At 42.9% G+C, this 25,869-nt stretch overlaps 1 protein-coding gene across 4 annotated transcripts in view; it reads right to left on the bottom strand.

The window, feature by feature from the left end:
- The window catches only part of RALGAPA2 (Ral GTPase activating protein catalytic subunit alpha 2), a 604,731-nt gene that overhangs the window by 532,119 nt on the left and 46,743 nt on the right, over positions 1 to 25,869 (bottom strand). For all 4 annotated transcript variants that reach the window (XM_073628147.1, XM_073628145.1, XM_073628148.1 and 1 more), the window contains exon 2: positions 3,373 to 3,483. In XM_073628147.1, the coding sequence (XP_073484248.1) occupies positions 3,373 to 3,483 (111 nt within the window). The remainder of the gene's footprint in view (positions 1 to 3,372; positions 3,484 to 25,869) is intronic.

Raw genomic sequence — 25,869 nt, 5'->3', positions numbered from 1 at the left:
TTGTGTTCACACTTCTACTGAAATAGTGCTGCTACCCCAAAATAGCCAAGAATGATAAACAGGGTGAGATGGAGTCTCACGTGCTTGGATGGCCCCAGTTCTCAGGCATCCAAACATCCAATCAAAGAGATAAAAATCCAGCACCACGATGTTTCAAAAATAAAACATGTACGATTTGATTTAATCCATCCAACAAAAGTAATCAATACCCGTAGTTAACGTGTTTCAGCCTCTTACATAGGCCTTTGTCATAAATTTGACTTTTAGTGCTATACTTACACTTTTAAATGTAAAGCAAAAAGGCCATGTTGTCGGTAAGAAGGTTCCACCACCACTGTGATACTGCTAAACAATTGCACAGTTCATAAACTTCAAATTATGCCCTACTGAAGAATATTCCTCATTCACCAATGTGATTCCTCTTTTTTGTGAACCACCACCAGTCACTCTCTTCGTTCTTCGCTCACTTAAACTCTTAGACCTTATAAGAGCACCCTGTGCCTCACTATTGGTCACTCAGAGTATCCAACTCCTTCCTCCAGGTTTTCTCCAGGAATTCCAACGTGTATCAAATAAGCCAAGCAAACTCTCCACCCATCAATGTCACTCAAAAGGAATAGAAACTGCACAAGGATCCTCCTCTGGAAAAAGTCACAGTAAGTGACAAAACATGTCAGGACAGAGCCTAATGACGTCATCATGCCACCAAGAAGAAGCAACCTGAATACTGGAGTTTGATGATGCTGTGATCTTTCCCTTAAGGGGAAATACACTTATATTTCATCTTTAAGGTAGTACACTACTGATGATTGGTGCACTGACATTGTGAGTGTATTTTAAAGGATTTCAATAAATATTTAATGTTTCTTTAAGTGGTAAAACTATGTGTGGTTTCCATTTCATTTGAGTGACATTGATGTGTGATGTGTGGATAGTTTGCTTGGCTTATTTGATACACATTGGAATTCCTGGATAAAAACCTGGAGGAAGGCATTGGATATTTGGAGTGACCTAAAGTGACCCCTTAAAGGGGAAGGGGCATTGTTATCTTTATAGGGTCTAAGGGTTAAGTGATAAAACACTATGTGTGGCTTCAATTCCTTTTGAGTAACATTGCTGGTGGAGTTTGTAGATTCGATACACATCAGAATTCCTGGAGAAAAACCTGGAGGAAGAAGTTGGATACTCAGTGACCAATAGTGACCTCTTAAAGGGGAAGGCAAATGGTGACCTTTATAAGGTTGAAGTTTATGAACTGTGCACTTGTTCTGCAGTATCGAGTGGTAGTGCAACATTCCTACTGATACATGGTTCTTTTTGCCATAAAACATTAATTAAATGCGTATATACAACCCCTGGCAAAAATTATAGAATCACCAGTCCCTGAGGATGTTCCTTCAGTAGTTTATTGTTGTAGAAAAAAAGCAGATCACAGACATGGCCAAAAACTAAAGGCATTTGAAATGGCAACTTTCTGGCTTTAAGAAACACTAAAAGAAATCAAGAAAAATAATTGTGGTGGCCAGTAACAGTTAGATTTATAGAACAAGCACAGGGAATAAATTATGGAATCACTCAATTCTGAGGAAAAAAATCATGGAATCACCCTGTAAATTTTCATTACAAACACTAACACCTGCATCAGATTAAATCTGCTTGTTAGTATGTAGGTAAAGAGGGTAAATCATCACGCAGTGTTGCACAAGATGTTGGTTGTTCAGTCGGCTGTGTCTAAAACATGGACCAAATACAAACAACATGGGAAGGTGGTTAAAGGCAAGCATACTGGTAGACCAAGGAAGACATCAAAGCCTCAAGACAGAAAACTTAAAGCAATATGCCTTGAAAACAGAAAATGTACAACAAAACAAATGAGGAACAAATGGGAGGAAACTGAAGTCAACATCTGTGACCAAACTGTAAGAAACTGCCTAAAGGAAATGGGATTTACATACAGAAAAGCTAAAAGAAAGCTATCTCTAACACCTAAACACAAAAAAACAAGGTTACAATGGGCTAAGGAAAGGCAATCATGGACTGTGGATGATTGGATGAAAGTCATATTCAGTGATGAATCTCGAATCTGCATTGGGCAAGGTAAAGATGCTGGAACTTTTGTTTGGTGCCCTTCCGATGAGATTTATGCAGACGGCTGTCTGAAGAAAACATGCAAATTTCCAGTGTCAAATATGATATGGGGCTGCATGTCAGGTAAAGGCACTGGGGAGATGGCTGTCATTAAATCTTCAATAAATGCACAGGTTTACATTGAAATTTTGGACACTTTTCTTATCCCATCTATTGAAAGGATGTTTGGGGATGATGAAATCATTTATCAAGATGATAATGCATCTTGAAGAAAGACACATAAGGTCAATGTCATGGCCTGCAAACAGTCCGGATCTCAATCCAATTGAAAATCTGTGGTGGAAGTTAAAGAAAATGGTACATGACAAGGCTCCAACCTGCAAAGATGATTTAGCAACAGCAATCAGAGAAGGCTGGAGCCAGATTGATGAAGAGTACTGTTTATCACTCATTAAGTCAATGCCTCAGAGACTGCAAGCAGTTATAAAAGCAAGAGGTGGTGCAACAAAGTACTAGTGATGTGTTGGGGTGTTATTTTGTTTGTTTTTCATGATTCCATAATTTTTTCCTCAGAATTGAGTGATTCCATAATTGATTCCCTGTGCTTGTTCTTTAAATCTAACTGTTACTGGCCACCACAATTATTTTTCTTGATCTCTTTTAGTGTTTCTTAAAGCCAGAAAGTTGCCATTTGAAATGCCTTTAGTTTTTGGCCATGTCTGTGATCTGCTTTTTTTCTACAACAATAAACAACTGAAGGAACATCCTCAGGGACTGGTGATTCCATAATTTTTGCCAGGGGTTGTATTATACACATTTTATTGAGTTTGCATACAAAAATATATTTTGTTGAGATATTGACAAATCGGGTCCATTATTTGTAGCACAGTTTTGTAAAATTTATGTTTTGATGTAGCGCAGCACTTTAATTATTAATTTTGAGCTGGATGTGGGAACACATTTGAGTGCTTTGCAGCAACACTTAGTGGATTGGGAAATCAATTTTGGGATTATTAAGAAGAATTGTATTAAATTGCATGTTGCACAGTCTTTCACATTTTGTTTTTTGATATTAATTCTGCCCCTAGTTACACAGTAGGAATGCAGTTTCACAAAAAAAAAAAAAATGCTCTGCAAATGTACACACCAATAATAATTTTTTGCCTCCTGTCTGGCAAAATAATACAACAAAATAAACAAACATACACTTCATACTAATACACTGTGAATTATATGTAGGCATTTTCTCATACGAATACACAAACAATACAAAAAGGACATTACCTTTAACTTTTAGGCTACTTTCCAGTGTAATGAAATTTTCATAGAAGATAAAATAAATCTGAGAATAGTACGCTTCAAAAAATTGCTTCAGTTCACCCCATTCCTGAATATCTGAAAGATAAACAATGAAAGGATAAAATGTATTTTTTTATAACAAAGTCAATTGAGTATTTTGTGAACCATATGAATTACTGGCATATTTCAAATAAAGTAATATAATGTAACACCAACAATCCAGAACAAGCATGTAGCAAGCGAAGTCAGTGAGATCAGATCTGATGCGCAAGAAACTGGACAATATTTGCATCGGACAATACACGTAGTCACTGTTGAAAAACTTATAAGAATAGTATGAGAGTGCACGCCGTAATTAGGTGAACTCTATACTTTTGAGCAAGTCCATTGGGGTGAAACGTGTTCAAGTGTTTTTTTTTTTTTTCTGGTGGAGACTACATGTATGCAGCTACTTTTCTGTAAAAGAATTAAAGTATAAAGATGAGCTAATTACAGAGTGTGACTCCCATCTTCTTATATTCTTATGTTGGAGGGGAGACGGGCTGCAAGAGGTAAGAGGTACAGGTTTAGAGTGGTTCCGTGGATTTGGATAGGTTCTTCTCACTGTTGAATAGCTGTAACAGTAACCCAGACATTCCAAAGTATTACAGACCTAAAATGCAGGCAGTCCAGGACAGAGAAGCACTGGGTCCCTGGAGAAATATTGGAGGAGGGCTGGCCACCTGATTTTTCTCCAACCATACAATATTACATACAAAAGGGCATGCATAGTATACCACTATAGTCTTACATGGCTTTGATACACAGCCATGGTCAAAAGTTTAAGAATGACACAAATATTACATTTTCACAAAGTCTGCTGCTTCAGTGTTTTTAGATCTTTTTGTCAGATGTTATTATGGTATACAGAACTGTAATTACAAGCATTTCACAAGTGTCAAAGGCTTTTATTGACAATTAAATTAAGTTTACGCAGAGTCGATATTTGTAGTGTTGATCCTTCTTTTTCAAGACTTCTGCAATTCGCCCTGGCATGCTGTCAATCAACTTCTGGGCCACATCCTGACTGATGGCAGCCCATTCTTACATAATTAAAACTTGGAGTTTGTCAGAATTTGTGGTGGTGGTGGTGGTGGTGGTGGTGGTGGTGGGGGGGGGTTCACCCGCCTCTTGAGGATTGACCACAAGTTTTCAATGGGATTAAGGTCTGGGGAATTTCCTGGCCATGGACCCAAAATTTCTAGGTTTTGTTCCCCAAGCCACTTAGTTATCACTTTTGCCTTATGGCAATGTGCTCAATCATGCTGGAAAAGGCATTGTTTGTCACCAAACTGTTCTCGGATAGTTGGGAGAAGTTGCCCTCAGAGGATGTTTTTGTAACATTCTTCATTCATGGTTGTGTTCTTAGGCAAAATTGTGAGTGTGCCCACTCCCTTGGCTGAGAAGCAACCCCACACATGAATAGTCTCAGGATGCTTTACTGTTGGCATGACACAGGACTGATGGTAGCGCTCAACTTTTCTTCTCCGGACAAGGTTTTTTTCTGGATGCCCCAACCAATCGAAAAGGGAATTCAGAAAAAATGACTTTACCCCAGTCCTCAGCAGTCCAATCCCAACTTTGAACTATCTGAACAGTTCCATTGCCGGTGAGACTTGTCATGCGATTCTTTATTGTCAAATTGCACTAGTGTGAACCAGGGCTAAGAATTATAAAATAAAACAATGTTTTGAGAAGGCATATTAAGAAAATATACGTAATGTTTAAATATTAATGATAGAAAAACCATTAATCATCGCCTCCAAACTCCCTGACAGAAAGAATAAAAAGATACCATCTCCTGCTATAAACACTGGTCTGGACGCTAGACAGAAAAATGCTTCTAATTTATTAAAAGGAACAGACTCCTGTCAAACCAGAGATGAAAAGGAAATTAGCAAATGTTTACTATGAAACTAAAGCCCACACTGGCCTAATTACTGCAGATGTTGCATAATACTGCTCATCACAAGCACATTTCCGACATTAATAATAATTTATATCGTGCCAGATAATCGTGGAGCCATCAAATTATTTTTACACTGCCAAAGTCGACTATACTCACAAGTAAAGCATACTTAAAAATCAGGTGCAAAAGGCACAGAGAGGAAAGCCAGACAATGTGTCACCCAAGGTGAACAATCTCTTCCATGACAGTAAAAAACACAAGATGATTGTTGCCTACTCAGACTGATAACAGCAAGGTACTCAAAGCCTCTGGTTTGAGAAACGAGTGTATGTCTATGGGAAGTTTGTGACTTCTAAAAGACATCCCCGGGCTGGTCGAACTGGCCAATCACCAGTTTCCCAGAGGTAAGTCTGCAGCCTGGGTGTCTGTTTAGTGTACAGTTAGGCTGATATTAGTATAATTATCTATACTGCAAACATCCCAAAATACTGCTAGCTGCAATTTACCTAAAACATTTTAGGTACATTAAAGCGGAACTTTACCCATAACAACTTGATAAAAAAAATAATGCTCTTTAGCAAGGAACATACATTCCACATTAATAATGATGCTACCAAATATAGTGTGTGCTGTAAATTATCTTCAGCATTGTGCCTGTTTCTTCTTGCTGGAGGCTGCCTTTTTGCTGAAGACCAGAGCCCCTGAGCAGCAGTAAATCATAAAGCAGTGCTAATCCCATTGATTTAACAGCTTCAAAAAATAGTTACATTCCTGGAATGCAGGGATTGCGAACTGTCACATTTGATTGTGTCCTCAACCAAACTGTCATACTATCAAATGGCTGGTGTCATAACTGATCTTACTTGCAGTAGGTTCTAATGAACACTGAGACACTCATGATGTGCAGTGAAATCAGAGTAAGGAATTTCAGTACAGGAGGAGAGGAGCCTGTGCAAGAACAAAGGTAAGGCTGGAGTTCTGATCAATCCTAAAATCTCTACCATGTGCTCCATGTCCTAATGTCTCTATTCTAGAGGTTTTGTTTCTTTGACTTCAGATAAGAACCCTGCCCTGAACCTAGACCAAGCAACACTCCCCTATTCTGCGTGAAAGCCCAAAAGGCTAATAAAGACACTCTCATTGGATAGTAGGATAACAGGTGTCCAAAGCAGCCAAAGAGGGTTCAGAGCACAGCTTATGAGTCACTTATCAAAGTGATCCTAATAATTACATTATTATGGCTACGTTTTAAGGATTATATGCTATGTTGCTGTTCTATGAATTTGTCACCCATGCTCATGTCTTATGTTGGATGATGTTGTTACCATTCAATAAATCTTTTTATTCCTATACTTGTCCACCTTTTGATCATCATGAACACCTCATTTAAAGTCCCAGGGGCAACTGTTTCTCTGCTATGTTTAGGGATGGAGGTGTTTCATGTTAGGAGTCAGTCCTCAGATTTCTTTTTCAATTGTACCCAGGAGGAAGACACCTAAATGCCCTTGTCTGTCGCTGAGCCCAGATCTTTACAGTCAACATTGTTATTTTTACTATAGATCCACAATGACATGCCTGCTTATTTAAACTTTTTTACTTGCAGACTTGGCTCCTGTGTACTGCTCCCTCGCTCTGGGGGATGTGGTTTGTTCACCCTCCGGGAGCTGCGATGCACTTTGGCGGTATCCCCATCTGTTGGGCGCAGTGCGTCTTCCAGGCAGTGGGTGGGATCGCGTTTGCGTGCCACTGTGGTGGCGGGCGCGTTGCGGTTCCTCCCCTCTCCGCCAGATGCATGACGTTAGGGGCGGAGGATGCGGCGGATGTCCGGGTATTTAGGCGGTGGGTGCTGGCATGGCAAACTTTCTTTCCATTGTGTCCCTTCAACACACAGGCGGGAGGTTCTACTACACCGGTAGGCACTTTTGATACACTTTCAATACCTACATACGCAATTTCATTTGTGTATTTATTCCCAATATGCACACCCTGTGGTTTTTGATCCACATTCTATACATACATATCATCCTCTCCCCCTTTCTTCTGGGTTTTTTCGTTACATCCTCAGTTCACTTGTTTTTTACTTATTTTATTTCCCATTTTACCTTTTTACTTTGTTGTATCTTTTCACTCCCCCACTTCTCCCCTCTTTTCTTATTCACCACTTTTCCTTTTTGCTTTCCTTCACTTCACTCCATATCCTCTCTCCTCCCATGCTCTGCAGGATACCTCTGGATACCTTGTACTAAGAACATATTTTTTACACTCTTATGACATTGCCATTTAGTCACTCCAAACCTTCTCGTTAGGACACTCTTAAACCCTGTGTAACAATGTATAGTATCTCATACTCTCAAGACATTTCCACTCCAGCTGTTCCAGAAATCCATACATACTTATACTCATATATTCCATACAGTGAGTACGCCCTGCAAGACCTATGGGAGAAGTTTGGTGTCCATACATTCCCTTTGAAAAAAAAATTTTAAAAATAAAATTTTTTTGCCATGCCTGCCCTGCGTCTGGCCTCGGTCCTCCTTGCTGTGGTCTCCATCCCTTCAAGCTCCCTGGGGAGATGCCCTCCGCTGACCCCTGTTTGGGATCAGTCTCTGAAGCCTATTGTCTGACAAGTATGGGATGATCGGTTCAGGCTTCTTGCTCTTGTCCAATCATAACCTATACTCTAATATGTACTTTATCTGTTTTACAGACATCAGATATGCACATCAGCCCCTGATGAAGCGAGGAAAGCTCACAAAACGCGTCGGGTTAGAGATGTATCATGTATATCTGCACTACTTGTGATATTACATTATTATGGCTATGTTTTAAGGATTATATGCTATGTTGCCGTTTTATGAATTTGTCACCCATGCTCATGTCTTATGTTGAATGATGTTTTTACCATTCAATAAATCTTTTTATTCCTATACTTGTCCACCTTTTGATCATCATGAACACCTCATTTAAAGTCCCAGGGGCGACTGTTTCTCTGCTATAAACGAAAAAAGACCGAGAATTTTGAAAAAAAAAAAAAAATTATATTTTCTACTTTTTGCTATAAAAAAAAATACAATAAACTCAATTTTAGTCATAAATTTAGGCCAAAAAGCATTCAGCCACATGTCTCGGGTAAAAAAAAAAAAAATTTCAATAAGCGTATATTTATTGGTTTGCGCAAAAGTTATAGCGTCTACAAACTAGGGTACATTTTCTGGAATTTGCACAGCTTTTAGTTTATGACTGCCCATCTCATTTCTTGAGTTGCTAAAATGGCAAGGTAGTACAATAACCCCCCCCCCCCCCAAATGACCCCATTTTGGAAAGTAGACACCTCAAGGAATTTGCTGAGAGGCATGTTGAGCACATTAAATATTTTTTTTGTCATAAGTGATTGAAAAATGACAAAAAAAAAAATTTACACAAAGTTGTCACTGAAATGATATATTGTTCAAACATGCCATGGGCATATGTGAAATTACACTCCAAAAGACATTCTGCTGCTTCTCCTGTGTATGGGGATACCACATGTGTGGAACTTTTTGGCAGTCTAACCGCGTACAGGACCCCGAAAACCAAGCACCGCCTTCAGGCTTTTTAAGGGTGTAAATTTTTGTTTCACTCCTCACTACCTATCACAGTTTCGGAGGCCATGAAATGCCAAGATAGCACAACCCCCCCCCCCCCATGACCCCATTTTGGAAAGTAGACACCCCAAGCCATTTGCTGAGAGGCATGGTGAGTATTTTGCAGATCTCGCTTTTTGTCACAACGTTTTGAAAATTGAAAAAAGGAAGAAAAAAAAATACATTTTCCTTTTCTTTCTTTATTTTCCAAAACAAAAGGAGAGCTGCAAAATACTCAACATGCCTCTTAGCAAATACCTTGGGGTGTCTACTTCCCAAAATGGGGTCATTTGGGGGGGTTTGTGCTATCTTGACATATCAGGGCCTCCGAAGCTGTGATAGGTAGTGAGGAGTGAAATCACCATTTTACGCCATTAGAAAGCCTGTGATTGGTTTTTGGGATCCTGTATGCGGCTAGGCTCCCAAAAAGTCTCACACATGTGGCATCCCCGTACTCAGAAGCAGCAGAATGTATTTCGGGGTGTAATTTCACATATTCTCTTCTCAAGGTATGTTTGAGCAATAGATCATTTAGTGACAACTTTGTGAAAAAAAAAAAATTAAATTTCATTTTCCCAAAACTTGCAAAATATAAAATATTTCATGGACTCGACATGCCTCTCAGCAAATAGCTTGGGGTGTCTACTTTCCAAAAAGGGGTCATTTGGGGGGGGGGGTTTGACCTGTCCTGGTATTTTATGCACAACATTAGAAGCTTAGGCCACACATCACCCCACTCTTCTAACCACTTGAAGACAAAGCTCTTGCCGACAATTTTTGTTTACATGAAAAAATGTTTTTTTCTTTGCAAGAAAATTACTGAACCCCCCAAAATTACCGTATTTATCATATTTATGTTAAGAGGGAAGTTTCAGGAAAAAAACTTTAAATGAGGATCTTCCATTAAAAACAGCGAATAAAAATCAAGTGACGTAAAATCAACTGTTTCAACCTGAATTACAGACCTGTCTTTGTCTTCTTGGTGGCTGCGGAACTCTATTTGTGCTAGCCACTGCACCAGCTTGAACTGCACTTATGGGACTCGGCACGTCACCATGTGATACTGCAGTGCTGGTTTGACTATGACCAGGTTGTACTAGGTCACTGGTGTTTGCCAGTTCACCAGAAGGATAAGCGGCGCTAGTACTGGCTCTCTGCTCCATATGAGAGCCCTGCGGTTCTTGCACCTCAACAACAGCAGAAGAACAGGGTCAGGTACACCTGACCTTGGCAAGGACCACTATTCAGTCATCAGAGCTATCTGTCAGGGTGCCGCTGCTGTCTACGGATTTGAATACTGAGCATGAATCTGACAGATGGGGGACTTCCCCTTTACTCTCATCTGTCATGCTCAGAAATGTGTAGGCCTCTTCACTAGTGTACTTTCGATTGGACATTGTGGCCTCTAAATTTACTGGTACAACTAGTGAGACTCACAGGCAAAAAGAGTACCTGACTGTCAGAGCCCACTTCAATCGCTACCAAAAAAATGCTGCAGTTATGCGTGTTGTGTTTTTGTAAATGACAATGATCGATTGATACTGCACTTGGGTGGGCTGGGCGGAGTGTAGCGGCTAAACGCAGGTGCTAGCAGGTATCTGGGCTGATCCCGCTAACGCTGCGTTTTTGGGAACCCTAAACTACTGGGGATGCGAGTATAGATCTGATCAGATCAAAGAAATTGATCTGTTCAGAAACTATACTACAAAGGGAGGTGTATGGTGCGTGCGTGGGTGTTAGCGCTACTGGCACTAATCTGACACTGCCTGGGGCGACGCGGACCCCAACTGACACTAAAACCTAACTGATGTCACCCGCCGTGCCATGACGCTATAAAAAACAAACTATCTAACCAACGTCACCCGTAACACTAATACGATGATCAATGGTGACAGGGGGTGAAAGGGTTAACTAGGGGGCAATCAGGGGGTTAAAACCTTTATCAGGTAGTATATGGGGGTACAAAACGCTATAAAAACCTGACGGTGAAACTAATCAACTAACTGGCTAACCCGTGACACTAATATGGCGATCAGAAAAAAGATCTATTAGTGACATTGGTGACAGGGGGTGAAAAGGTTAACTGGAGGGTGATCAAGGGGTTAAACCTTTATTAGGGGGGTTTAGGGAGGTACCCTAGACCTATCTGGGCCTACTACTAATTGACCTAACACTTATTACAGTCACAAATGACACCAATACAGTGATCAGTGAAAAATCTGACAACTGTAATTGGTGACACAGTGACAGGAAGTAAAGGGGTTAACTGGGGGGTGGGGGGGGCGATCGGGGGGGGGGGAGGGGGGTGACAAGTGTACCTACGTGTACTGGTGTTAGTGTAGTGCTGTGCAACTCACGTTTAGACGTCCTCTCTCTGGAACCAAAAAGAATTCCAGAGAGGGAGAGGACATCACTTCCCCTGCCTGTGGTCCTGCCCGCATTTGCGCACCTGTGCCATTCTGCCAACGTATACCGGCGTGCAGCGGTCGGCAAGTGGTTAAAGTGAAAGTCAAATAAGTATTTTCCTAATTACTAAAAATGTATGTGTATCAGCAAAGCACAGATTTGTATAAGGGATGACCTCCCCTTTGGAATATGCAGTACATAGTAACTGAATGTGTGTGCGCATGCTAGCCCATTTCTTGGTAGCAGGCCAGTCTCACCTCTACCCCTAACGCTGAGATTTCAGCTTCCAATTGTATATGTCCACTGCATGATTTACAAAAGTTTGGTATGACTTCAGACCAGGACACCAAGTTCTACACTCTAAAGAAACTGAGAGAAGTCCACCTACTGTGTTGGATAAGCATGTCCATTTGCACATTACATTATCTTCTTTTATAGCTGACTCCGACAAAAGAAAGAAAAACAAAAACAAAAGCTGCAGAATTGGGGAAAAAAGGTCAAGAGAATGTTATGGAGCACGTTTCCTCTTCCCTTCCTGTCCAGTATCAATTAATGCCGTCTACGCGGCTTTCCATGTGCTTATCATGAGATGACACAGCTGGGGTGAGCATTATCTTTGTGTTCAACCACTGCATAGCTACAGTGGCAAATGGATAATCTTCTTAGCTATTGAGTTCTCATTTCAGTTCAAAACAGCTGTATTTAGAGGTTAGCCTGTAACACTGCATCCCCAAATCTGTTCTCAAGACTGATAAGACCACATCCACAAAGTGTTGTCTGCTTTAAGGCTCCATGCACACTAGCATCAGCTTTTATGCTGCATTCCCACCTCTGCGTCTTGAATTGCGGGCAGATTTGCAGCGATTCTGCCCACAATTTTAAAGCCCCAAGGTGTGAATGACAAATTGCTGTTTTGGGAGGGATTTGCAAGCAGATTATTTTTTATAAAAAGCTGAATGCTCCTAAATGCTGCTAAAAGTAGGCACAAAAACGCTATTCTAAACATGATTTTTTATTCAGGGCTTTTCTGCCTTTTTTTAGCTTATAGTGTGCATGACACCTTAAGGTGCTGCATATCAAACTTGGACCAACAATGCCACGTGACATAAAGGATATCTTAATTGGTTGCCGCCAGCAGTACACATCAGTTGTAACAGGTTGAGTGAACATAAGCAATAGGAAAGTAGAATGTATTTTATGAGAGCACATCTTTTGAGACATTATTTTAGTGTTAATCTTAGGGTTAGTTCACAGCATCCCTGTAGGGATGTGTTTGGCAGTGTTGCATGCAATGCACTCCTAACGCAGAGACAAGGCAATAAACCTTGCATTGTATAGGGCCTGTTCACAACAACCAAATGCATTCAAGTGGAGTGTGCCTTTCACAGGGTTTGTCAGTTGTCTGGTGAGACAGGAGGTGGGAAGATGGCAGTGGGGTATGCACAGCTGCAGATAGGATGGTGCATTTTTGTGGGAAACTTCTGATAGACCTCTCTGGTGCAGTGTACTACGAGGTGCCAAGGCTTCTGTGACTGTCCATCGAGTAAGTGCAATAGGCACTATGTGTGATGTATGATGGACAGCGCAATGTTGTGCTTTTGGTCGGTTTGAATTTCTAGAAATCACATATCATAGATTTTTGTTTAGAATCTAACTCTGCACCCCAGGCATCAATAGCACCATTAAATGAATATCTAGAACTGACAGAAAATCATAACATTGTGGCCTTTGGAAAAAAAAAATGTAGCACATATCCATACCACATGCATGCAATATGTGCTATGCATTGCTGGGTGGTGCAGTTTCTGTTTACAATATTGTTCTTTAGTATCTTTGTTTTTGTATTTGATGATTTGATCACCTCTGCGTTTTTTATTTGTTGCTAAACAAATAAAAAAAGACCAAAAATTTTGAAAAAAAATAAAAGTTTTGCTTTTGTTTCTGTTAATAAAATTTGAAAATAAGTTTTCTCTTTCACTGATGGGCACAGATAAGGCGGTACTGACAGGCACTGAAGCGGCGGCACCGATGAGGTGGCACCAATAAGTGGGCACTGATATGCGGCACTGATGGGTGGCACTGATATGCAGCACTGATGGGCACTCATGGGTGGCACTGGGTGGCACTGATAGGCGACACTGATGGGCACTAAAAGGCAGCACTGCTGGGCACTGATAGGCGGCACTGATGGGCACTGAAAGGCAGCACTGCTGGGCACTGAAAGGCAGCACTGCTGGGCACTGATAGGCGGCACTGATAGGCATCCCTGGTGGCACTGGCAGTGGTAGGCATTGGAGTAGGCACTGATTGGCAGCTGCCTGGGCACAGATTGGTATTTCCATGGTGGTCTAGGGGGCATACCTGGTGGTCCATGTGGTGGCCATCCTGGTGGTCCTGGGCGGCTTCCCTGGTGGTCCTGGGTAGGATCCGAGGGGGGGGCTGTGCTGATAAACAATCAGCACAGACCCCCCCCGTCAGGAGAGCAGCCGATCGGCTCTCCTCTACTTGCATCTGTCAGACGCGAGAAAGGAAAAGCCGATCCCCGGCTCTTCCTATTTACATCCTGATCAGCCGTGATTGGACACGGCTGATCACGTGGTAAAGAGTCCCCGTCAGAGACTCTTTACCTATATCAGTGTTACAGGGTGTCAGACTGACACCCCACAACAACGATCGCCGTGATGCGCGCAGCGGCTAGATATCCTGATCACGTCACATGACGTCCGGTCAGGAATATCAAACCACTTTGCCGCCGTCATTTTGTAATAGGGCGGGCGGCAAGTGGTTAAGGACTTGTGCACACTGTGCGTTTGCCCGGATCTTCTGAACACCTTTTCCTGGCTGGAGAAAGTAGCTCAAAAACGCGCCTAGCTGTGTTTTGCAAATGCGTATAGGTGCATCAAGCATTTGAGTGTTCATTTATTCCATCGGCCAGAATATGAATTTATTCCGCTCACTGAAATGAATTAAGGCTCAAGCGCTAAAGATGCCTAGCGTTTACAAGCCTTTAGGCACATTGGATGTTTTCTCTGGTCAAACACTCCTCTCTTGACCGTGCAAGTAATGGGTGTTTTTTTTCTGCCTCTAAACGTTCCTCTTCAAATATGCATAAAACGTCTCTAAAAGCAGCATATTTTATGCTCAGCGTGCATGAAGCCTGAGGAGTTGAACAAAAAAAAAAAAAATGGGTATCCAAGCATGTTGCTGACCTTGGAAGGATCATTTACCACTGTGGATATGTTTGTTTAGCACATCTCAGAGCCAAGCTCCATCCTGACACAGCTGGTGATGAACAGGAAGTGTCAAGGAAGCAAAAAAAGCAGGAGAGCAGATCAATGTAAAATACACCTTACTATAGCTAATAGGAATGCCATTTTCACTTTTTGTTTTCTTTTTCTCGTTTACCCTTCCAGAAGATATAAAAGCACACGGCTTCCTGCGGCATGTCTGAAATAAAAATGCTGCAAATATATACTCTGCTTTGATCACCGCCAAATATTGACTTAAAGGGCAAATGAGATTTTGTGAGTTTAAATAAGACCAGCTAACAGAAAACATGTCTGCAAGTGTCTGCAACTGTCCTATAAAAAGGTGAGCAAAACAAGCATAAATGAGGAACCAGTCAATCTACTAAGAGCTGGCTAAGGTCCACATCTATGAATTTAAATAGGAAATTACTTACAGGCAGCAGTTATTTTCAGGTTTATTGGCCACCTGCCTCCATGCTAAAAATGACTGAACCATCAGGTGGGAATAGAGTGTTGGTGCAAACGTGTCAAGAACTGACAAAAAAAAAATCTTTTTTATATTAGGGAGCCGGGAATTTCAGATTTTACTAACTTTGCCAAATTTAAATCCAGAGCCATGAACAGCTTTGTAATGGTGAAATTCAAGGTTTGTCTGTAAGGCCCATTCACATGGCCCACAGACAGGTTAGCATGCATTGCATTAAAGAGAAACTCCACTTTTGCTGAGAAAAAAAAATAAAAAAGCATTCCCCTCTGGGTATGCTTGAACTATGAACATTGCAAGGATTTTAACAAACTTTGTTGCAGATTCCTACCTTTTCTTATTCTGAAAAAATCCATGTGTGTTTCTCTGTGTCTATGTGGTAAGTGAATCTAATGGGAGTGGTTTCATAACTATCAATCAGCTGCTGCACATGCACGGCTCTAATGAGGAAAATATGTTGCTGGATCTGCATCCCTTTAGATGCAATTTCCTATTGGGAGTATCTCACTAAAAAAGAAATTTTTGTTGCAGGGGATACCTGAAATCTGACTTGTATCTTTGTGTAGACTTCTGGGAAAATCAGTGAGCCAATCAGACAAGCAGGAAATTATATCTCTGGGGGACGTTCTGTACACATATTGCATTAACAGAGCTGCAGATTGAAAAGGAAAGGCTATTTTTAATAACATTCAATTACAATACGACTTGTGTCACAATTGTATATGCTATATTATTTTTTTTAATTTGCCATTTTTTCCCACAAAAGTGGAGTTACCCTTTAAGTCAGCACCACAACGTACAGAAAAACACACATATGAACCGTTTTTGTAAAGCAGCACACTAAAGTGCACCGATAATTAATGTTTGTGCACTGTGGTGTGCCAAACAGTTGTGTTGTTGTGCCATTAAAAAATGAGTGGAACTGCATTGTATTTTACGTGTTATGGTAATGTTCATATAACTGCAGCACATTAGTGTAACTGGAACCTAAGGCACTGTAAAATGTAGATACACATTTTGTTTAATGGCCTTCTGTCTAAATCCTTCCACACCATGAAGGTAATTTACTAGGGAGTAATTTTTTACTTTGCCGAATGAACCAGTGTTTACTTTCATCCAATCCAATGCATAGGAATTAAAAGTATTACTTTACATGACTGAATGATTGAAGGGAATACAGGTTCTTTGAGCTAAAAATGCCAATGTAAACCAAACTACATAAATACCAATGAGGGTGAAACACACACCCATGGTCCTATTTATAAAGTAAAATATGTTATAGTTTACAACTTCTGTAGCTTATCTTTGAGGCCTATTTAGGACATAGCCTGCACTGTGCGCCATTCTCATAATTCAGATGTACACACTCCGAGGCGACAACAAATTTCAGATGGAAGCAATGGGAATGCTTAGCCTCTATGAAGTTGACAAAATGCACTCACTAACTAAAATCCTTATGCATCAATGATGATCAACAAAGACATGCAGGTATAAAGTGTAGGCGTAGGAAAATAGCTAAATACACAACTGAAATGTGTATCTGTGAATGAATTTCCACGAATAAAAAATGTGTAATCCAGACTATTCATTTTTCCCCAACTTTATTCAAAGCAATACAGGGCGGTCAACTTCATAACTGGCGTATGAAGGAACGACAGCTCGTAACAACTAAGCCAATTCCTGTTAATCTCTTCTCAAATCCACAAACTCTCCTTTATTTTACAGATGGCCCTATAACATTGCAGTAAGGCCCCTTGCACATATGGCATCTAGTCCCAGTGCGTGCAACCTCGAAAACTGAGTGCGCCCGGGAGGTACAGGTGCAGCGTCCAGTCCAGCTGCCTGCAAACTGTCAAAGTTCATGGCAAGCTAAAATAAGTTGTGGCTGGACCAGGCTGAATGCTGTACCCAGGTCTACTCGCGTTTAGCGCTCTATATATTCAGGGACGAATGCCTGGAATGCAGAATATATGCATTCCAGCCATTTTTTCCTGAGCACATAGGGCCCAAAATGAGTGTACCATTCAGTAAAGCATTCAGCCCCATCTAGCTACAGAGCATTTCTGCCTGTCAATGTCTTTGACCGCACCTGTACCTGGCGGGCACACAAAAACACTGGGATTGGACACACAGGGGCTAGACGCCCTGTATGCATGTTGTAAAATGTCTGTCATCACACATATAGTGTGAATTAGCCCAAGGGCCAGGTAACACTGGTGCAATGTCAGAGATCGGATGTGATTCGCACCGCAGTGCAAATCACATGCGATCTCTGTGCAATTTGATTTCAGTCATACAGATGGTATGGCTGAATTTGTATCGCATTCGGACCAAACTCACACAGGACCCTTTATTTGGTCCGTGTAACGAAACGTCCAGCAGAATCGGACCGCATGGGTGTTCACAATTATGCGATCTGATTCCTTCCCAAATTTGCAGATTGCACTGCGATATGCGAACTGATTTAGGGGGTCATTAACTTTTAATTGACATTCCCAGCAGTTCGCATAGGGAAGTGTGAACTGCCACTGGGAGACATGCGATGCGGAAACCCCCAGTGGATTTGCAGGGTTCCCGCATCGCTGCAGTGTGAACCGAGTCTTAGTGAGTGTTGTCACCCTAGGGCAACTATTACTGGCAGAACATCATGGGACACAGAGTTAGGCTAATATTCATTACCTATTGGATGTCCCAGAACAAGAGCCTTCAGGGAAGGGAGACACCCTGCCACACAATAGCCATCAGACCTTATACGGCAGCCCGCAGTACACTGCGGCCGAAAGCCAAATCCTCGGCTCCTCGAACATCCACTTGATAAAATTTTGTGAACGTACTACACTGCAGACCAGGTGGCAGCCTTACCAATTTGAGTCACAGATAACTGATGGTGAAAAGCCCAGGAGGTTCCTATACCCCTGGTAGAATGAGCTCTCACCCTAAAGGGAGGAGCTTTACATTTCAGACCATAGGCCTAAGTGACCAAATGACGGACCCAATTGGCAATGGAAGCTTTGGAAGCTGCTTGCCCCTTCTTGGGTCCTTTTAGTAAAACAAAAAAGGAGTCTGATCCTCGATTCGATTCTCTGCAGGTCTAGACAAATAAACCTTGCCTGCCCGGACAACATCCAAGGAATGCAGTAGTCTCTTTTCCGCAGAAAGAGGTGGAGAGAAAAAAAAGAAGGCAAAAATATTGTCCTGATTTAAATGAAAGGCTGACACCACTTTTGTCAAAAAGGATGGATCATTCACCCTGTCGTGGTGAAGGATCAAGCACGATTCCCTGCATAAAAAAGAGCCGCTAACTCCGACACCCTTCTAGCCGAGGTGAAGGCTAGCTTGCGTGACAGCAAGTCTAATGGAATTTCCTTGATAGGCTCAAATGATTGTTTCTATAAACACAGACAGCAACAGGTTCAAGTCCCAAGGACACATAGGTGACCTAATGGGGGGAAGCAAACGAGTTGCTCCCTGCATAAAGGTTCGGACCAGGGCCGAAATCTGAACTCTGTACTTAAAGCCAATCTGATTTCCACAGCTTATTGTAGAAAAAAAAAGAGAGAATTCTCCAAATCACATATTTCCAAGGATGACATTTTCTGGCTTCACACCAAGCAATATAAGTCTTCCAGACCTTATGATAGATCTTTTTAGTGACAGCTTTTCTAGCATTCACTAGGGTAGACACCACTGGTCCTGAGATGCCATGGTCCTTCAACACCCTGGCTTCAATAGCCATGCCGTCAAATTTAGAGACTGTAAATTGGGGTGGAATATAGGACCTTGAGAAAGTAGATCCGGGCAGTGTGGAAGCGTCCAAGACCCGTTTATTGCCAATCTCACAATCTCTGGGAACCAGGGCCTTCTGGGCCAGGCTGGTGCCACCAGAATGACTTGAACCCCTTCTCTCCGAAACCTGTGCAACAAATGTGGAAGGAGAGGGACTGGAGGGAAATCATAACCCAGGGAGTACTGGCTCAATGGAACTACCAGAGCATCTGCTCTGATTGCCAGAGGATCCCTTGTTTTGGACACAAACTGCTGTAGCTTGTTGTTGAACCTGGATGCCAATAGGTCGACCTCTGGACATCCCCAATGCTGGCAAATTTCCTGGAACACTCCTGGGTGTAGGAAACATTCCACTGGGCAGATCTGCTGGTGGCGGAGATAATCTCCCTTCCAGTTCTCTACTCCCGGGATATGGACTGCCGATAGAATCGGCATATGTCACCCTGCCCAGGCTAGTATGTGGTTCACCTCCATCAGAGCCAAATGACTCCTGGTACCACCTTGGTGGTTTATATAGGCCACTGGAGTGACATTGTGAGACTGAACCCTGATAGGGCAGTCCTGAAGCTCCACCATCCAGGACCGTAGGGCCAGACGTACTGCACGTAACTCCAGCATGTTGATGGGTAGGATCAGTTCTGTCCTTGACCATTTCCCCTGTTCCCCTGAGCTGTGAGCCCCTCTAGGGTCGCTCCCCAACCCGAGAGACTGGCATCTGTGGTCAGTACTCTCCAAGTTACTGGGAAGGAAGGATCTTCCCTTTAGCAGGTTCTGTTCCTGCAACCACCAGTTTAGGCTTAAGCGTGCCCGAGAAGATAAGAACATTGAATAACCCAGGGCTTGTCCTCTGCTATTCCAAGCCAACAAGATGTCTTGTTGTATAGGTCTGGAATGGAACTGGGCATAGCGCACTGCCTCAAAGGAGGAGGACACCATCCTTCCTAGAAGACTCATGCAGAGCCAAATGGAGGGTTGTCTGGTGCCCCTTATCTGACGCACCTGATCCTTCAGGGCACAGATCCTTACGGGTGGCAAAAATACCCTTGCTTGGACCGTATCTAGGATCGACCTAAATACTTCAAACTTTGAGCTCAAGGCTGACTTTGTGGTATTTAGAAAGCTTAGGCTGGGTCATAAATACAGAACTGTGAAGGTTATGCTCTGTTCTAGAGCCTGTAATGAGTGATCTCTAAGCAGGTTGTCCAGATACCCGAGCACCAAGATCCCTTGGCCCTTTAAAAGACCCAGTACTGGTGCTAGGACCTTTGTGAACACCCGGGGAGCTGTGGCAAGCCCGAAGGGTAGCGTCACAAACTGAAAATGATGTTCCTCTACTGCAAATCACAGGAACCTCTGATGAGGCTGAAAGATAGGTACGTGTAAATACGCGTCCTTTACATCGATGGAGGCTAGAAAGTCTCCCATCTGGAGCTGGATTAGTAGATACTGGTTCAGGGATCTTAGATCCCCGTGTGTCCACGTTTGTTTTTTGAACCGTAAACAGGTTCGAATAAAACTCCGTGCCTCTTTCGGATACAGAAATCACTCATTAATGCACTAAATGATGTAGTGCCTGAAACAGTAAGTTTCTTTTTGGAGGATCCGAGGGAATTCTGGATCTTGGAAACCTCTAAAAGGGGGCACCTCCCGTAACTCCTGCTTGTAATTGCGGGATATAGTCGAGGTGACCCACTTGTACTGAACCACTGTTCAAAATGTCCATAAAGTGCAGCAGCCTTCCCCCCCACCCGTTAGAGTGGGGGCGCCCCCTCAAAAGGAGGGCTTGGTGTCGGGTTTAGAAGAGCTTTGGACCCAGGGCTTTTCCTGCCCCTGGCATTGCAGCTTTCCCCTGGCTCCAGCGCCCTGTTGGCAGCGGAACCACCTTGGTGCTGAGACACCTGAGGAAGCAGTCCCGGAGGTTTTAAACTGGGACACCTGGTGCTTCTCTTTACAGGAAGTAGAGAGCTCTTCCCTCCGGAAATCTTTTGGATATATTTGTCCAAATCATCACCAATACAAACGTTCACCATAAAATGGGGAAACCTGCCAATAACTTCTTACAAGGAAGCTCAGCTGACCAGTTCTTAAGCCACAAAAGTTTGCGCATATGTACAGACAAGAGAGTCAAACGAGAAACCTGCTGTACTGAAACCTTTAATAGGCATCAACAGCCAAACACAGCGCTCGAGGAATATCGGTCTTATTTTCAGCAAGATCATCCTCCTGGTTAGGCCTGTCAGGCCGTCCGACCTGATCCTTTACGGACTGGCAGATACCAATTGCTGCAACAGCTGGCTGAATAGCTGAACTGGTCAAAGAAAAGGAAGCCTTTAATAATGACTCCTGTTTCTTGTCAACAGGGTCTTTCAAGCCCCGTGCATTATCCACCAGACAGGTTAAAATCTTGTTTAAGGAAGAGACTGCTGCATCTACGGCTGGCATGCTCCACTTCTTAATGAACTTTTCATCCATGGGATATAAAAAGGGAAAACCTCTTAGGAGGAACAAAAATCCTGTCAGGATGTTCCCAATCAGCATACACCGCCTGTTCCAACAGTGGGTGTAAGGGGAAAGCCTGTGCGGCCTGTAGAGGCCTCAGGGACCCCAAAATGGACTAGGGGGCTCAGTAACCTCTGCAAGAGGCAACTCAAAGGCAGAACGAACCATCTCAGTAAGAGTCTGAATCAAAAGCCTCTGCGACTGAGAGGCAGACACCAACTGGATATCTTCTAGTCCAGATTGCTCAGAAGCAGACTCATCCGCCAGAACCTTTACAGAATCCTGAGCTTTTAGCTCTACCCCATCCTCAACCCATTCCTGCTCCAAACTAGGAGGCTTGGGGGAGGGGGATCTGTCACGCTTCCTGCAACCCTGTGGGATGGAGGCAATCATGCCAGCAATCCTGAGCTCTAACTCGGCTAGGGCTGAGGAAAGTTCATCTTTGGTGATAAAGGGTGAAGCAGCAGCATTGACTGTAGGCACAATGCGAGATAGGCGCAGCGGCTCAGATTGCCCGGAAGCCTCTGGTCTTTCAGGGGATACTACACTTGGGACATGACTATGTTCATCAGGAGCTGACGACATAGGTGTGCCCTTCTCTGTAGGGTTAGTCCCGCTCCTCTTTTTTGAAGACATTTACAAGCCACAAAAAGAGAGTACCTGGGTGTAGTATTTAGGCCCGGTTCACACTTGTGCGATGCGAGAACCCTGCGAATCCACTGCGGGTTCCCGCATAGCACCGACTCGCATGGCAGTTTCCACTGCCATATACAAACTGCTGGGGAGTGTCAATACATTGTTAACGACACCCCCAGTTCAGCCTGCGTATCACACTGCGAACTGACAGTTCGGACATGAATCGGATCGCATATGTGTGAACACACGTGATCCGATTCTAGTCCGAACAGAAAAAAGGGTCCTGTGCGTGTTTGGACCGAATGTGGTGCGATATCAGCCATACTATCTGTATGGCTGAAATTGCACTGCACAGACATCACATGTAATGTGAACAGCAGTGCGCTGTGAATTACATGCGATGTTTGGCATCGCACAAGTGTGAATCAGGCCTAACACATCTCAGAAGGGGGACCCTTGGATAGGGCTCACCAAGCTCATATGCAACAATCCTGCTAAGCACCGCAGCCTGCCAAGCAACACCTGGTGACGCACATGACCCGAGTAAGGAGAAATGAAACGCTGCAAAAGCCTGGTTCAGAGCCTGCTCTGTGTCCCACGGCTGCCTTCTGGAGACACTGCATGCTTGGCATACACAGCTTAAATAAGCTGGCTGTGCGTCGGTGCGTTCTGCGCATGCATGTGCACACACATACGCGGTCCCGGCAAACGGGCGTGGCTGTATTTGCATAGGACGCAAATCTTTGTGCGCCCAGATTAGGCTACGGCGCATGTGCGGCTTTGAGTATGCATAACGCCTATGGCGAAGCCGCGTGCACCATGGCCGCCAAACAAACTGCTAAGCACAGCAGCGCTCTTGCGAATGCACATGCACCCTGGCAAACCAAGAGGCAAAATAGCGCACCGTCCTGCGCCATCATACAGGTGAAAAACAGCCAGACAAGCAAAACAAAAACAAACAAAAAAACAAACAAACAAACAAACCAAAAAAAAAAAGGGTACACCTTGTAAGCACCCACAGCTAGCCCAAAACGCCCCCAGATGGTCACCACACACAGGTGTCCAGCCTCTAGCTATCTTGACTCATTGGTTACAAACACTGGGACACCCCACAACAAGTAAACAAGGGTGTTTCACTTACCTGTCCAGGCGCAGGGCAGCTTAGAAACTAAGAGCCCAATCCTTACCCATCACGGCGGGTTCCTGTCACTTGAGGACCTTCAAGGACTGGGTATACTTTTCATGTTTAGGGTCCACTCCCTTGGACCTGTACAGCACCCTGCAGGAATGCCTTAGCACTGTAGTGTCCAGGATTCCACTTTGCAGGGTCCAGCGCCCAGAGGTCGCATTACAGGCAAAACCACACAGGATCTTGAGTCTTCTTTGTGAAGCTCGGGTACCATTTATCTAAGCATATAGAGCCTGTGTCAAATTGATCCGATCGGTCAATCCTTTGATTCATTTAAGAACAGTTTGTGGGACTAGAGACCTTGAGCTCAGAGAGCTCAAACAAACGTGCCCATCCACCTTCCAGACACTGGTAATAAACTGATGTACTTCCTGTATGGGAGGGGTTATATAGGGGATCACTTCCTGTCTAAGACTGTCTACCAGTGTCCATTCACCTAGAGATGGCGTATACCCAGTAGGTAATGAATATTAGCCTAACTGTCACATGATGTACGAAAAAGAAAATATGTTTTGTGTAAGTTTTCCATTCTCTCCCATACCACTTCCCCTAATCCCCCCTTCCTTGATGTGTTTTTTTTTTTTTTGGGGGGGGGGGGGGTTCTCTCTTTTCTTTGTCCTTTTGTGAAAAATTTAGATGAATAAGTTGGAAGTATACAGATATTTAGGTAAAATGCATATATCAACAGATATATCAACATAGGTTATTATAAGACATGTAATGTGATCACCGATTGTTTTGATGTTGTATGATGAATTGTTTCTAGAATAAAAATGTTATAATAAAAAAATAGCACCTATTATATCAGCCTAGACTTTAATTTAATTATGACAATTTATTCAAAGAGAGAGTTGGAGTCCAATAACAATCCTTTACAATACTTTAAATTGGTAAGATAAGCAACCTAGCACATCCAAACAAACCCAGCAGAATGCTGACGCGTTTAGGCGGAAGCCTGAAGCTGGTCATACACGGATTGACATTTTGATCCATCTATGGCTATTCCTGTTCATGAAAACTCAACCTATTAATCAACTTCTCATGAATGGTCTGCTTGAAAGTTTTCATTCAAATCAGAGCTTGCAACACTAATCTGTGTATTCTGACGGCAGGGGAGTCCCGATGTCAGAATACAATTACACATTTGGGAGGATTCCCACATTCACATCCAATGTGTGAATGGGGAATCAGTTCAGTTCTTTTCATTCAGCCCTCTGGCTGAACAAAAATGTGAAAAATTGAACTATATAGGACCGGATTTAGTCATAGCTATTAGCTGAAGAAGAGGAGTCCTCAAAACGCATCCTATGACCCCACTTTTCCAGGAGACCATTGTCCACTGAGTGCTGTCCTTGGGGGTTGAGATATCTGGCATCCAGCCCAGCTCTTCACCTGTCAGCTGCCCATACAGTGATCCGGACACTGTGGTTGCTCATCCATCCTGTCCTTGTGACTCTGCTGTGTGTTGAGTGGGCTCTTTCTCATGGACTATATGCACTCTTTTATATTGTATTTTGTGAGTACAGCCGTGGCCAAAAGTTTTGAGAATGACACAAATATTAATTTGACAAGGTCTGCTGCCTCAGTTTTATGATGGCAATTTGCATATACTCCAGAATGTTATGAAGAGTGATCAGATGGATTGCAATTAATTGCAAAATCCCGCTTTGCCATGAAAATTAACTTAATCCAATAAAAAAACATTTCCACTGCATTTGTGAAGAAGGCTTCAGGGTGCCCAAGAAAGACCAACAAGTGTCAGGACCGTCTCCTACAGTTGATTCAGCTGCGGGATTGGGGCACCATCAGTGCTGAGCTTTCTCAAGAATGGCAGCCGGTGTGAGTACATCTGCATGCACAGTGAGGAGACACAAAATGCTTGTAATTATACTTCAGTATACCATAGTAACATCTGATAAAAAGATCTGAAAACACTGAAGCAGCAGACTTTGTGAGAATATTTGTGTCAGTCTCAAAACTTTTGGCCAGGGCTGTACAAAATATGTGTTTTTAATAAAGCCCTTTGATCCTTTTACTACACCAGAGGTCTGTGCCGTTTTCTCCCTTCCTTAGCTTTAGTCATAGCTATCGGCTATACATGGTCCACCTTTCTTAGGGCTCTCTCACACTGGTGGCCAGGGAGTGGTAAAAAACAGCCACTGAGCCGCAGTTTTACCACCCTCCCAGACGCTCCAAATTCAATCATTACAGCCTGACAGGGCTGTATTCATGCTGTGGCCACAATGCTTTACTTCCTGGCCATCATTTTAAACCCGGGATACAGAGTTTAAAAGGCTGCACTGCCTATGAAACTTTACCCATTGAGCTCAATGGGTCTGCACCACAACCGTGAGCCAAACGCTTGGCTTGCAGATACAGGCACGGTCATGCAAAGAAATTGATGATCAGCAATTGGAAAAAAAATAAAATAAAAAATAAATAAAAAACAGGCGGCAGTAGCAGTGATAAAATTATACATTGTGGCTGCTCATAGGAATAAAAGAACATTATGGTTGTCCATAGCAACAAAACCCATTACTGTGGTGTCCATAGCAACAGAAACACTCCAATAATTATATTAAAAACAAACTCAAATCCCTACAGTGACTAAAAATGTTTGTGAATCCTGCAGGGGTGCCTGTGTATCCAATATACTTCCCTCT

The sequence above is a fragment of the Aquarana catesbeiana genome, linkage group LG04, assembly GCF_042186555.1.
Source record: "Aquarana catesbeiana isolate 2022-GZ linkage group LG04, ASM4218655v1, whole genome shotgun sequence".
NCBI classification, from domain to species: domain Eukaryota; kingdom Metazoa; phylum Chordata; class Amphibia; order Anura; family Ranidae; genus Aquarana; species Aquarana catesbeiana.
The sequence above is the reverse complement of the archived record's forward strand: the minus strand, read 5'-3'. Positions and strand labels throughout refer to the sequence as shown.